This window comes from Anolis carolinensis, chromosome 4 (assembly GCF_035594765.1).
Source record: "Anolis carolinensis isolate JA03-04 chromosome 4, rAnoCar3.1.pri, whole genome shotgun sequence".
Taxonomy (NCBI): Eukaryota; Metazoa; Chordata; class Lepidosauria; order Squamata; family Dactyloidae; genus Anolis; species Anolis carolinensis.
The window spans coordinates 156,318,395-156,333,301 of NC_085844.1; the positions used below are offsets into that span (position 1 = coordinate 156,318,395).

The 14,907-nt window shown below is 40.5% G+C and overlaps 1 protein-coding gene across 2 annotated transcripts in view; it reads left to right on the forward strand.

Annotated features, from left to right (window-relative positions):
* The first annotated feature begins 2,928 nt into the window (after nt 1–2,928).
* Nucleotides 2,929–14,907, forward strand: part of mcoln2 (mucolipin TRP cation channel 2) — a 32,093-nt gene continuing 20,114 nt past the window's right edge. The window contains exons 1-2 of one of the 2 annotated variants that reach the window (XM_003223066.4): nt 2,929–3,112; nt 10,844–11,006. In XM_003223066.4, coding sequence (XP_003223114.2) covers nt 3,048–3,112; nt 10,844–11,006 — 228 coding nt within the window. In that variant the 5' untranslated portion in view covers nt 2,929–3,047. Of the gene's footprint in view, nt 3,113–10,000; nt 10,204–10,843; nt 11,007–14,907 lie in introns of those variants that run through there. The other variant, XM_016994894.2, reaches the window with a different exon arrangement.

Genomic DNA, 14,907 nt, shown 5'->3' on the forward strand with positions numbered 1-14,907 from the left:
GTTTGGTGAGGCACCAGTACTCTCTGGCTGAGAAGGCCACAGACCTTGTAAATATACAGTTAATATTATAATAATAATAATAATAATAATAATAATAATAATAATAATAATAATAATCTTTATAACCTGTCACTATCTCCCATAGGGATTCGGGTGGCTTACAAATAGCACACATGGTGCCACACTACATGTAAAATACAGTATATCAACAATAAAAGACAATAACATATTTAAAACCAGACATATAAAATTGACAAAAATAAAATATAGCAATAGTCAATGATTAAAAATCCATGCAATCAGTTTAGCCTTCCCTGGCTAAAGAATAATCTGGCTCCTATCTTAGGTGTTATCAAATGCCTGTTGAAAGAACCAGGTTTTTAGTTCTTTCTGAAAGTGCTGTAGTGTGGGTGATTTGCCTAGTAACTCCATGAATCCATAACACTGAGCGCTTGCAGTGGCATAAATTCTACAAACATAGATTACTCACATAGGTAAAGGTAAAGGTTTTCCCCTGACATTAAGTCTTGTCATGTCTGACTCTGGGGGTTGGTGCTCATCGCCATTTTTCTAAGCCGAAGAGACGGCATTGTCCGTAAACACCTCCAAGATCATTTGGCCGGCATGACTGTATGGAGCCGTTACTTTCCCACCGGAGTGGTAGCTATTGATCTACTCACATTTGCTTTTTTTTCGAACTGCTAGGTTGGCTAACAGTGGGAACTCACCCTGCTCCCTGAATTCAATCCGCCAGTAAGTTCAGCAGCTCCGCGGTTTAACCCACTGTGCCATCGGGGGCATCTTTTATTTTGTAGTACTTGCATATTGCAAAATAAAACCTCAAATCAAATTGTGAAAGGAGGAAAAACTGCAGGATGGAGCAAACTTGAGATTATTTGGGGAGTAGGATGCTGAAGTCTGATAAAACCAACATGCATTTTAAAAAAGTTTCATGACCTTCAAGTGTGCAAGGAGTGTGAAATAATAGGCTGCATCTATACTGTACAGGCAGTCCTCGGGTTACAAACATCCAACTTACAAAGGACTCATAGGGCCCTTCCACACAGCCATATAACCCAGAATATCAAGGCAGAATAACCCACAATATTTGCTTTGTACTGGAATATCTGAGTCTACATTGCCATATATCCCAGTTCAAAGCAGAAAATGTGGGATTTATTCAGCTGTGTGGAAGGGGCCATAATTAAGAATGGGTGAGACAACAGAAAGTGAGAGAAATCTTCTCAGAAGGGGAATTCACTCCTGAAAGAGTTATCACGAGGAAAGCGGGTCTCCACTGAAGCTTTATCATCAATCTCTGTTTCCACAAAAAGCCAATTTTTCAAAATCCAATTATCACAGGGACAGAAAGTGAGGTGGTAGTTTCTGAACAGGGGTACAGACAGCAAAACAAACACCACAGGGGTGCTAACCCTTCCCTATACTATCCAAAGGTTACACACACACACACACACACATATGCATATAACAGTGGTTCCCAACCTGTGATCCACAGCCCAGTAGTGGGCCGCAAAAATGAAAATCCGGTCTGCAAACTTCCTTCCTCTTTATTTATTTGATTTGATTTCTGCTCCTTTCTGCACAGCTGACCATTGCGTTGGGCAGACCACATCAGCTCTAGATTGTTAAATATGGATTTCTGTGGGCGAGGAGATGGCGACTACTGGCTGGCATAGGTTGTGTATCAGAAACTAGAGCTGATATGGTCTATCCAATATAATTTTCTGAATCAGCACCCCAAATAACCAAACCGAATCTAAAGTAGATCAAAAGCCTTTTGGTAAGTCTTTTGGTACTCATGTTGGAGAGTGGCCCCTGGTCAGAGTGCTCCCTGGTCAAAAAAGGTTGGGAACCACTGGTATATAAGCTTTGGATAGCAGAGGTAAATGTAAAGGTTTTCACCTGACATTAAGTCCAGTTATGTCCAACTCTAGGGGTTGGTGCTCATCTCTATTTCTAGGCCTAAGAGCCGGTGTTATCCGTAGACACCTCCTAGGTCATGTGGCCAGCATGACTACATGGAGCGCTGTTACCTTCCCACCAGAGGGATACCTATTGATCTCACATTTGCATGTTTTTGAACTGCTAGATTAGAAGAAGCTGGGGCTAATAGTGGGAGCTCACACTGCTCCCTAAATTTGAACCGCCAATCTTTTGGTCAGCAAGTTCAGCAGCTCAGCGGTTTAACCCACTGCACCACCGGGGCTCCTTTGGATAGCATCGAGAAGGGTTAATATGTCTGTATATACATGGAGCAAACTTGGGGTTATTTGAGGACGTATAGGATGCCAAAGTCCTATAAAATCAAAATGCATTTTAAAAAAGTTTTAAGTGTGCAAGGAGTGTAAGATAATACCCAGGATATTGTGTGTGTGTGCATGCAGATGGCTAGAAAGAGGCTGGAGTTACACTTAAAAATGTAGCCATTCTGATTTACATACAAATTCAACTTAAGATCAATCCTACAGAACCTATCCTGATTGTAACTTGGGGACGATGAATGCAGCTTTACACCACTTGGCCCAAGGCGGTGGACTCTTGGGATGTGGGGTTTGTTGAGTCAGAGGCTCTTGTAAAACTACAACTCCCAATGGTGCCCAAATGTATTCATTCTATAGTGTAGATCAGGCATGGGCAAACTTGGGCCCTCCAGGTGTTTTGGACTTCAACTCCCACAATTCCTAGCAGCCTACCGGCTGCTAGGAATTGTGGGAGTTGAAGTCCAAAACACCTGGAGGGGCCAAGTTTGCCCATGCCTGGTGTAGATGAACCGTATTGTATTAATTGTAATATTAAACGAGGTAAGTTGCAGGATCAAACAAATGGGACCCCTGGGAGGTCCCTTGCAAGGGAGGGGGGAGGAGGGGAGGCCAGGCTCCTGGGCTGCTTCCGGGCGCGCGAGGCGCCTTTAAAGCCCCGCGCGGCCTCCTCGCGCGGAGTCGCCGCTCTCTGCTCCCGGGCCAGGGCTGCTGGACGCTTCCCCGCGGCTCCTTCCATGCCGGCCAAGGCAGGCCCGCCCTCCGCCAATGTTTCTCGCGCCCAGCGTCATGGCTCTGCGGTACCTGGGCAAAGGGAGGGCGCTGGTCACCAGGTGAGCCGGGAGGAGGAGGAGGAGGGCCGAGCATCTATGCAACAGTCTTCTTCTTGCTCCTCAAGTCTCGTTGCCCTCGTGCTATACTGGCTGAGGGATTCTGGGAGTTGTAGTCCAATAAGTAACTTTCCCAAGTTCTTCTGAGTGAAGTGGGACTAGATATAGAACTGCACTGTTGCATACTCTTAGGGTGCATCTACACTGTGGAATTAATGCAGTTTGACACCACTCCCATTGCCTCGGCTTAGTGCTATGGGATCCTGGGAGTTGTAGTTTGGTGAGGCACCAAATGAAGAATATCAATGAATATCTCATTAAGTCTCAACCAATTCAACATACAGTAGAGTCTCACTTATCCAACATAAACGGGCCGGCAGAACGTTGGATAAGTGAATATGTTGGATAATAAGGAGGCATTAAGGAAAAACCTATTAAACATCAAATTAAGTTATGATTTTACAAATTAAGCACCAAAACATCATGTTATACAACAAATTTGACAGAAAAAGTAGTTCAATACGCAGTAATGCTATGTAGTAATTACTGTATTTTCAAATTTAGCACCAAAATATCACGATATATTGAAAACATTGACTACAAAAATGTGTTGGATAATCCAGAATGTTGGATAAGCGAGTGTTGGATAAGTGAGACTCTACTGTAGTTTGTGGCAGCCACAAAAACTAAGTTTTTGGAGTGTAGCAACTCCTTTCAAAGTAAACACTGCACAATTAAACAGGTAATGACACTTTCAAATCAGGAACAGAATTTTTGTTAACATAATTTTGTTATATAGTGTAATAGGACCTAAGTACAGTAGAGTCTCACTTATCCAACATAAACGGGCCAGCAGAACGTTGGATAAGCGAATATGCTGGATAATAAGGAGAGATTAAGGAAAAGCCTATTAAACATCAAATTAAGTTATGATTTTACAAATTAAGCACCAAAACATCATGTTATACAACAAATTTGAAAGAAAAAGTAGTTCAGTACGCAGTAATGCTACGTAGTAATTACAGTAGAGTCTCACTTATACAAGCCTCGCTTATCTAAGCTTCTGGATTATCCAAGCCATTTTTGTAGTCAATGTTTTCAATATATCTTGATATTTTGGTGCTAAATTCGAAAATACAGTAATTAAAACATAACATTACTGCGTATTGAACTACTTTTTCTGTCAAATTTGTTGTATAACATGATATTTTGGTGCTTAATTTGTAAAACATAACCTAATTTGATGTTTAATAGGCTTTTCCTTAATCCTTCCTTATTATCCAACATATTTGCTTACCCAACGTTCTGCTGGCCCGTTTATGTTGGAAAAGTGAGATTCTACTGTAGTTTGCGGCAGCCACAAAAACTAAGTTTTTGGAGGGTAGCAACTCCTTTCAAAGTAAACACCGCACAATTAAACAGGTACAGTGTTCCCTCACTTATCGCTGGGGTTAGGTTCCAGGACCACTCGCAATAAGTGAAAATCCGCGAAGTAGGGATTCTATATTTATTTTCATATTTATACATTATTTTAGTAGTTATATACTATTTTAAGTCTTTATCAACCAATCGTGTGTTGATAAATCGTCTCCTTCTCCTCCCGTTGCCGCTTGGGCTCCTTTTCTCTCCCTTTGGCTTCTCCTTCCTCCCTTCCTTAGGCTGTAGATTGTAATTTTTTATGATTTATAATAGTCTTTTAGAGTTTATTGAAAAACTGCGAAACAGTGAATCCGCGAAAAGTGAACTGCGAAGTAGTGAGGGAACACTCTAATGACACTTTCAAATCAGGAACAGACTTTTTATTAACATAATTTTGTTACATAGTGTAATAGGACCTAAGTATCAATGGATTCGGGTATTTATTTTATTTATCGTGTCAGAAGCAAATTGAGGGTATAAGTTGTAATGTATTTGAAAACACAAACAAAGTTTTAAAAACTTGGCCTTATACTTTTGACTAGCTCTTGGAGTGCCTCTGGTGTTGCTGTAAGAAGATCCTCCATTGTGCATGTGGCAGGGCTCAGGCTGCATTGTGATAGGTGGTCTATGGTTTGTTCTTCTCCATACCCGCATGTCGTGGACTCCACTTTGTGGCCTCATTTATTAAGGTTGGCTCTGCATCTCATGGTGTCAGAGTGCAGTCTGTTCAGCGCCTTCTGAGTCACCCAGCCTTCTGTGTGCCCACAAAGGAGTCTCTCATCCAGCTTCAGCCACTGATTGAGGTTCTGGGTTTTAGCCTGCCACTTTTGGGCTCTTGCTTGCTGACGTGTTCCTGTGAATATCTCTGTAGATCTTAGAAAATGATTTCTTGATTTAAGGCCTTGGCGTGCTGGCTGATACCCAAACTGAGGCTGGGCTGGAAATGTCAATGCCTTGGTCCTTTCATTGCTGGCTGCTACTTCCCAACGGATGTCAGGTGGTGCAATGCTGGCTAAACAGTATATTTTCTCCAGTGGTGTGGGGCGTAGACACCCTGTGATGATGCGGCATGTCTCATTAAGGGCCACATCCACTGTTTTAACGTAGTGAGATGTATTCCACACTGGGCATGCATATTCAGCAGCAGAGTAGCAAAGCACAAGGACAGATGTCTTCACTGTGTCTGGTTGTGATGCCCAGGTTATGCCAGTCAGCTTTTGTACAATGTTATTTATAGTGCCCACCTTTTGCTTGATAGTCAAGCAGTTCTTCTTGGGGTAACTCCCAAGTATTTTGATGTGGATTTGGGTATTCATGAAGGTCCTGGAAGCAAAGCCTAACCTTTAACCTCTTCTGCCAGAGCCCACTGTTATTACTATTATTGTCATTATTATTGTTATTATTGTTTCTACTACTCTGCAGGTCCTATAGCCCTCAGTGGCTGTGAGATTCTGGAAGTCCAAGAGGTCACTTTCCCAAGTTCTGTTCAGTGGTGTGGAACACTAGATGGATATAGCATTGCATACTAGTTGCTTACTTTTATGGTGCATCTACACCGCAGAACTAATGCAGTTTAATTGCCATGGTTTAGTGTCATTGTAGTTGTCTTCGGTGAGACACCAATACTCTTTGGAGAAGGCAAAGGCCTTGTTAAACTGCAACTCCCAGGACTCCATAGCATTGAGTCATGGGAGTGAAAATGGTGTCAAATTGCATTGTCTATTCTTAAACTCAAGAACCCTCCACTTATGGTTGGATTTATGGTATTATTTGCCTCCACCAACATTTTACCAGGATTTGCACCCAACTCTGTTGGCTGATTTTTTAAAGGGCCAAAGCAGCACTAATCCAATGCTTTTTACACTTGTTGCCAATTAAAATATGGGGCTAAAATGTGTTAAGATTAACCAACTTTAACAAAAACAGCCACAGGTCATAGTGTCCTGCAAGAAAAAAATCTGAAGAGAGAAGTCCTGCTATTTACAGTTCTTCAGAGCAGGTGTACCAAATTCTGCCACTTCAGTAGCTGATGTTATCTCCCTCTTTCTTTTGTGTGTATGATGTTTGCTTTCCTTTTGAAGTTGGCCCTAAAACAGCTTATATGTGAGAATAACTTAAACCAACTTGAAGCTTGACCATGACAATATGCACTTGGATGCAACATTCACACTTGTCTCCAACAGGCAAGAGTTCTTTCTCCCACCCTGGACCTTCCACAGATATATAAACCCCACTTGCCTAGTTTCCAACAGACCTCACAACCTCTGAGGATGCCTGCTATAGATGTGGGTGAAATGTCAGAAGAGAATGCTTCTGGAACTTGGCCATACAACCCGGAAAACTCACAGCAACTCAATCCTATACCTATTTACTCAGAAGCAAGTTCCACTGGGAGATCCAGTGTGATGTAGTGGTTTAAACATTGGACTATGCCTTTGGAGACAGGTTTGATTCTCTTATTGGCCATGGAAACTATGGGAGTGACTTTGGATGAACAACACACTCTCAGCTCTAGAAAACACCATAATAGGTTCACCATAAGTTGGAAACTACTTGAAGGCACACAATAGCAGCAAAACACATTGGAACTGTGTTGTCGAAGGCTTTCATGGCCGGGATCACAGGGTTGTTGTATGTCTTTCGGGCTGTGTGGTCATGTTCTAGAAGTATTCTCTCCTGACGTTTCGCCCACATCTATGGCAGGCATCCTCAGAGGTTGTGAGGCATGGAACTTACTGGAACTTATTCTCTAAACTGTGTATCCTAACCCCAAATGAGATTGCCTTAGATCAATGTTGGGGTCACAAAAAATTGACAACAGTTTCTGAATGCCACTCATTTACACAAATCTGTTAACAGTTTGCAGTGTTCACAGTGAACCCTGAAAAATATGCCCCAGGTATACTACACTAAAAAGAAAATCAATCTGTTTAGCAAGGCTTACAGTGCTGATTTATTATTAATGAATGATTAATTTTTATATTATTTTATACACCTGAGATCATGTAAAATATTCTCCAAATGAAAGGGGTTGCGAGTGGAAAAAGTTTAAGAAGCCCTGGTCTAGGACATGTATAGATTTTCACCTTCAGCCTCTTGGTGAAATTTCAGCATATAGTGTCTTGCTTATGGGTCTATTTGAAAGTTATTGCTGTATTTGGACGCCTTTCTACCTGCCTGTGTATCAAGACACTGTGTTGCCTTGGAGGAAAGTGCAACAGCTCACTATTGCCTCCCATATACAGCACCTTGGATAGCCTTGGTATCTGGCCATCCAGGTTTGAAAAATACTGCTCTCAATTCCAGGCCAATCAAAGGGGAAAATAAAAAAACACATAGGATTTGATCCTAAAAGAATGTGGAAAATTGGCCTATATTATAGAGATTTTGTTAAATGAAGCTAGTCGAGAAGGTAATCACTCAGGTTTGATATACCCAACAAAGTTATGTATACACTGAGAGACAAAACCTGTGAATAGGTAAGCAGAGTTGTAGTGGTCGATGAATCCATCCCCTTCACCAGGTACAGGTTGAGTATCCCTTATCCAGAATTCAAAATACCCCCAAATCCTAAATTGTTTTTGTGGATAGCTACGATAGTGAGACCTTCGCTTTGTGATGCTTCAATGTACACAAACTTTTTTCATGCACAAAATTATTAATGTATAAAACTACCATCAGGTTCTGTATATAGTATATATGAAACATAAATTTGTTTCATATTTAGTCTTGGGTCCTGTATCCTAGCTCTCTCAATATTTGCGTATATACAAATATAGGTATTCTAAAAAAAAAAATTAAAAATCAAAATCACTTCTGATCTTGAATATTTTGGAAAAGGTGTGTTCAGCCTGTACAATGATCGGCAGTCTGATGAATCTGAGAACTGGAACTTCAGCTTCCATACTGAGACTGCCTTGCCAAATTTCTCCTCCAGATTGCCATGGGCCTGTCCCAAATAATGTCTGGTTCTGCTCATTTTGTGTGACATTTTGTGTGACTTAGCCTTCTGTGCTGGATGAGATGATAATGTGGAGGAATTCTCTGTATCCATTGCTCATCTCATGATGGATACAGATGGCTTGCTGTTGAAAGGTTTCCTGTTGTTTTGTCAGGCAATTCTGTAAAACTTCTAGTTTAATTTTGTAGAAATTGATGTGGTCAAGATTGTTCCTGAGCCTCCCGTCCCACAGATTAGAGTCAAGCTATTTCCCAGTTTACCAACCACTGCTGAAATGAATGAGATGGGAAACATAGCAACATCATGGAAAACTTGACACAAGTCTAATCGACATGGTTTAGGATTCAATCTGACTGTAAGCTTGGTTGCGCTTGTGAGTAATATTCACTGGGAAATTGGAAGGGAGCCCTTGGTTTTTCTGGACCTACTGGTAGCTATTGATATGGTCAAACTTGATAGGGTTCTGGGTTGCCACTTCCTAGAACTGTCTGGACGCACAGAGCAGATCTCGATCAACCAACCGCATATGATGGCCAGAGGCTTTACAATGGATGTGCTAGATTGTTAAACAAACATTTGTTGTTATTTACCATTTAGTTAACTTGAACTCACAGTGACTCTGTGAAATAGACCCCCAGGATCCTTCACTATCAACTGCCTTACTCAGCTTGTGAAAACTCAAGGTTGACACTTCCTTGATTGAATCAATCCACTTTTAAATTTATAGTTTTGGTGATATTTTTAAATTCAGAAGATTCCAATACAGACACAATTAAATATATAGTAGTATTAAAATATACACATGCTATTTAAGCACTAACTGAAATAATTTTAAAATACCAATTGAAAGGATGTAAAATATGCATTGCTTCAGTTGGTACTTTAACAATATATTTAACTGATGTTTTATTATGCATAATTGATTGTGCTTTTATTTGAACTTTTGGGCAAAGTAGGTATGTAATAAAAGCCAATGAGGTAAGAGGACCAGACTGTGTATTGTTAAACATAATTGCCTGTGCTATTGGGAAGGTTTCTTCATTCACTGGTGGAAGGGACTCGAATCGAGGAGCAACTCTGTAGATCCAGACCACTTAGACCTCCAGGTATGTTCTGATCATTCTGTAATACTGAGATGATGGCACCTCTGAAACCTAAGAAGGTAGAAGCAGCAAAATGAGGAATGTGAAAGAATCTAAAAATACTCTGAATGATATATCTTCTGCAGTTTTGCTACTGTTGGTGAACTGCAAATTCTGCTTGGGTGAGCCCAGACTGTCGGACTAAACTACATGGCTGCTGTGAACCATGGCTCAAATCTCTCTCTTGCAGTTCAGGGCATTCAGCAAGATTGTGTTAAATAGTTATTTAAGTCTTCCTGGAAGGTGCTGTTTGCTGTAGAGAACAGTGGGCCTTTCAGTGCAGTATTTTTAGTCATGAGATAGGTGGCAAGCAACTTCAGGATGTGTCTGGCTAATACACAACTACAGAGACCTTTGGCTTCAAACGCTCCTCCTGTGGAGGGAAGTTTTATGGCTGTGATGTTTGCATAGTATTAAATAACTAAACATAGCAAAAATAAAAAAGAAGGAAACAAGAGGGATCATTTGGTTTGCCGGGTGTCGTCGGTAAGATCAGATACCAACATGTTGGAGGATTTCTGTGAGAACCCTTCTTACCAGTTTGTTAGGACTAAGCTCCATGTTACAGAAATGTAAGTATGAAAACTCTACAGACTTAGATCTTTGCTCAACTCGCCTTGGAAAACAAACAATACATTCAGTTCCTGGTGAAAGAATAGCAGGGAAAGGAAGTTGTCTAGTCCTTTCTCCATATTTGATTCCTCCCCCTCCCCCCATTGCATCAATATGTAATCTCCAGATATGAATTTAAGATCTTCTACTGAGCAAACTACATCCTTGAAGAAAGTTATCGGTGTGGGTGGGGAATGGTATCAGAACTTGCTTGTAATTTTATGTTGAGTGGTATCAGATTGTATCAAATCAGTTGAACTGAACTAGCGGCACAGAAATTTGAATATGCTTCAGTAGTACTACAGTCTTCTTCGAACAACTGCAAGTTTCCCTTACCTTATTCTAATTTGGCTTATTTCATGTTAATGTTGCTATCTTATTTGGAGCAAAGCCATTTTTTAAAACTATCAAACGTGTAAACAGGATGCTGTAGTGTGTAGAAACATCCTTTTGTTGTAAAATGGCAATAATATAGTTTCATGTTGTTTCATTTGAAGATCTTGCTGTTTTTACTTCTGAATGTAATCATGATATGTCTGTATGCCTGCAAAATTACCCAAATGCATGGCATTTAAAACCATAACCTGTTGTGTTTGGCAGAAGTATGATGACTCAGCCGGATGAAGATTGTAAGGAAGAGCAATTGCTAAGGCAGGATTTGAAGTTCTACTTCATGAATCCATGTGAAAAATACCGAGCTAGACGTCAAATCCCATGGAAACTGGGGCTTCAGATTTTGAAGATAGTTATGGTCACTACACAGGTAATTAAAAAAAAAAAGTATACTGATTTGAAATTACACGTTAGTCTTTCTTGTAAGTCAATTAGGAAGTAAAGAGGCTCACAGTGACTTCTAATTGCTGCTTTAGCCTCTTAGCATTTCCAGCAAACATAAAATGGAAAAAAGGTAATTTGCAACTGCCCTCCTGTAAACTTGCCTTATGGCATTTGATCATCAGTTATGTTTTTCTCCTCTCTGTGTGTTTATGCATGATTCTTCAACTTGCATTTGCAAGTATTTCAGGATGAGCCACTTTGGGCCTGAATTCTTTATATTCTTTTAGATCTGTGGCCTCGGCATGGGTTGTGACACCTTCAAAGGCTAAAACTCTCCTTGAGTTTATCAGCCTGTCATTTCTAATACCACATCCCCCTCTTCCTCTCCTTTCCCCTTCAGATGTGAAGGCTGGGGAGACCTTGAAAGGTGCAAGTCAGATTGTCTGTCAGTTGCTGTGACCTGTATTTTCACAAGCACCCAGTGCACTTGTCAGGAATGTGTAGTCTTGGGATTCGTTGGTTAAAGAGTCCATTGAATGTAAGGAAAGCCTGAGTAGGTAAAAGAAAGAGACACATAATTTTGTGCAATATGGAATTCCTTGGCATCATGTTTATGAAAGTCAACGATGGTTTAATCTAGCCTGTTGGTTCTTTACATCTGTGATAGTAAACTCTTCTTAAGAATCATTATTCTGGATCACATCAAAGACCTTGACAGTTCAGAATTGCTTTATTAACCAAACAAAAGCCTATGGAATGCCCTGTTTGTGAAATATGAATGTGATAGTACCCAAGCAATTGAAGCTGAGAGATATATTGCCTCTCAAACTGGATATAATAATAGCTGTTGTAATTGGCCATTTTGATAGTCTTATGATCCAGGATTTTGTCTGATAGCCTTTCAAAGCCATGTGGGGTGACAGCCATATATTCCATTTCACAGCAGAAAACATGGAGCAAAAGAGGCTTTAATTATGTGCTATAAAAAGTACTTTTTAATGTTCAGCCTAGTTCATGGTGATTTAGGCCTGTATGGCATGCCTCCTATAAAACTTACTAACTTAAGAGTCTTTGGAGATCATAAATTTGACTGTAACAAAGAAGCTTAAAGCCTTAACTATCCATTTTTCTCACAGTCCCATGTCACACGTAGGGAAGAGCAGTCTATGAACCACACATGGTCCCCACACCCCACTTCTGTGGCCTCATAGTCCTCCAAGAGTCCTTTGAAGTTCTCCAAATTCTAGTTGTGTGTGAATGTGCCTTCAAGTTGTCTGTTGACTTATGGCAATCCAATGAATTTCATAGGATTTTCCTAAGCAAGGAATACTTTGAGGTGGTGTATTCACATACTTCAACAATAGTTTAATAAGCTTTCTGTACCATATTGATTGTACAATATGCTTCCTTTTTTGTCTCCATGCTGGACATCAGAAGTTTCCTATGTGAGTATGTCAGATGGACTTTGTGCTGCACCTTTTGTTTCATTACTTGAAGTTATTATATTCCCCTGGAATCTCTTTTGTTCCCCCAAGTCCATTTTCTCCATCTCAGCTTTGTATAATATGGATCTCTTTGTGTGGGATGAATTGAAATCATGTTTTAACATAAGGTGTCTGGGTGCTTCATCTACTGCCATAAGATTCAGAGCAAATTTAATACAACCAGATTGTTTCTTTTTGACTACAGGAAGGGATGTTTCAAAATATACTGCACTTATCTGAAAACAGTGGTATCTGGGGCAAAATTATTTTACTAGAGCTGTCTTTTTTGGGGTTGTGTATGTTATTATTTGCGATTATCACAGGAGTGATGGGAAGAACCTAGATGGGGAAAATAGGGGAGAGCCTTGTGGTTATGATATACATTGGGATCAACAAATCTGTTATTTATTCATCTTCCAGGCTTTCCAGCCTAAATATTATTTAGTCCTATTTCCACATCAGAAAACATCACAAAACCCCCGCCCTCATGTTCTAACAAGCACCTCAGGGGAGGTATACAGAGGCTCAGCCCTGTCTTGCGCTCTTGGGAAGAGATCCCGCCCCTAGCCCCGCCCTTTAGTCCTAAAAGGCCTCTCAGGAGAAGTATAGAGGCTCAGCCCTGTCTTGGACTCTTGGAAGGAGGCCCCGCCCCCTTCCCTAGCTCCGCCCTCTAACAGGCGCCTCAGGAGAGGTATAGATTTTCAGTCCTGTCTCTGGCACTTGGGAAGAGGCTCTGCCCACGTGTCCTAATAGGTGCCATCACCGCCCCCCTGGATTGCTGTAGCACCCACCAGGGGGCGGTAGCGACCACTTTGGGAATCACTGTTTTAAATGGTATGCTGATGCTTTTATGTTAAGCTGCTTTGAATCCCCTTTAGGGATAACTGAACAATTTCTGTCATACATCTCTGGCTTCAATTGTTCTCTCTCAGATTAGTTCAGAGGTGGAAAATGTGGCTCTCCAAATGTTATACTACATGTCCAGTCAGCACTAGCCAGCATCCTGATTGGTGAAGGATGGAGGGAGCTGCTATCTAGTGCTATTTGCATGGGCCCAAGCTATCTACGTCTATTGCCTACAGCAGAAACAGAACAGATTAACTCTCCTTTGTTCCTTTCTGACAAGTGTAGGAAACGTTGTTGGCTGAATTGTGATTTTTATAAGTGCCTTGCTACGGGCTGCATTCAGCTGTAGCAGAGTCTACTATGTGTACTTGCATACCACAAGCAAAATATTTAACAACTGTTTCAATAATCCCTTATTTAATAAGCATGGACAGCAGAAATGAGAGAAAAGAGAAGAGCAGATAATTCTGCCTCACCAATTAATATCTCTTTGAATTTGGCCACCAAAATGGTGGAGAAAAATAAGACAAAGTTGAAAGACAAAAACATACCTGGATACATTTTGGAAAAAACCTTGAAATGATCTCTAGGTTTTTCTCTACTAGTATACAAGTATTAACTGATCTTTGTCTATGCATACAAGAATTCACTGACTTGGTGGTTTCAGTTCACTAGTGCATATTGTAATTTTGATTTAAAAATAGCTATAATACATTGAACCACTCTCCTCTTCTGTGGCTAAGGACCTATCCATGTTTTTGCCATGTTCCTTCTGCCTTTGGTGCAAATCTTCTGTTAGTTTGTATTTAGCCAGCATACGAATCATATTGAATATGCACTGCTGCTTCTAGAATTCTTTGCTATTAAACATTAAACTGCAGAGAATCAGATCTCCTCATGGTAATACTTGCCAGTAGATAGTGTTTGCCAGTCTCTGCACTCTTATTTATTACAGGACTGATACCAAGTAAATCACTCACACCTCCCCACCCTCAGTGCGAACTCAAAAAAGATCAAGCAATATCAGTGCTTGGAAAGAGAGAGGAAGAGGAACTCACATTATCTGTGTTTTTGTTCATTCATTCGTTTGTTCATTCAGATTAATTGAGTAAAGAGGAGCCACACTTCAGTGGGCAAACATGCAAAAGATAAGTTCAGTTCCTTGTATTTTTAGTTCAAGGCCAGTCACTTGTATCACTGAAAGCAATACTAAGGAATTTTTCCCACCAAGATCTGGGAGAACTATTGCAAATCAATAGATAGTATTAGGCTTAAAGACCCAAAGTTCTCATGTTGGCTATTGTATACATTTAAGTTAATGGCCATGTGATAATTAAAATTGTCTGCTAAAGATATCTAATTATCTCTGGAGAAAAACACTAGGGATCTCTATCAGACAGTTTTAACTACTTCATGAAACTAAAAATCCTGGAAATTCATTGAAGGGAACCACGGCAGTTAAAGTGGTATTTATTGGAATTCAACCTCACACTTTCCATGTCTGCAGTCCTCAATGAGTAGTTAGCTAGCTTTAGAATAGGCTGAGGGAAATTCTCT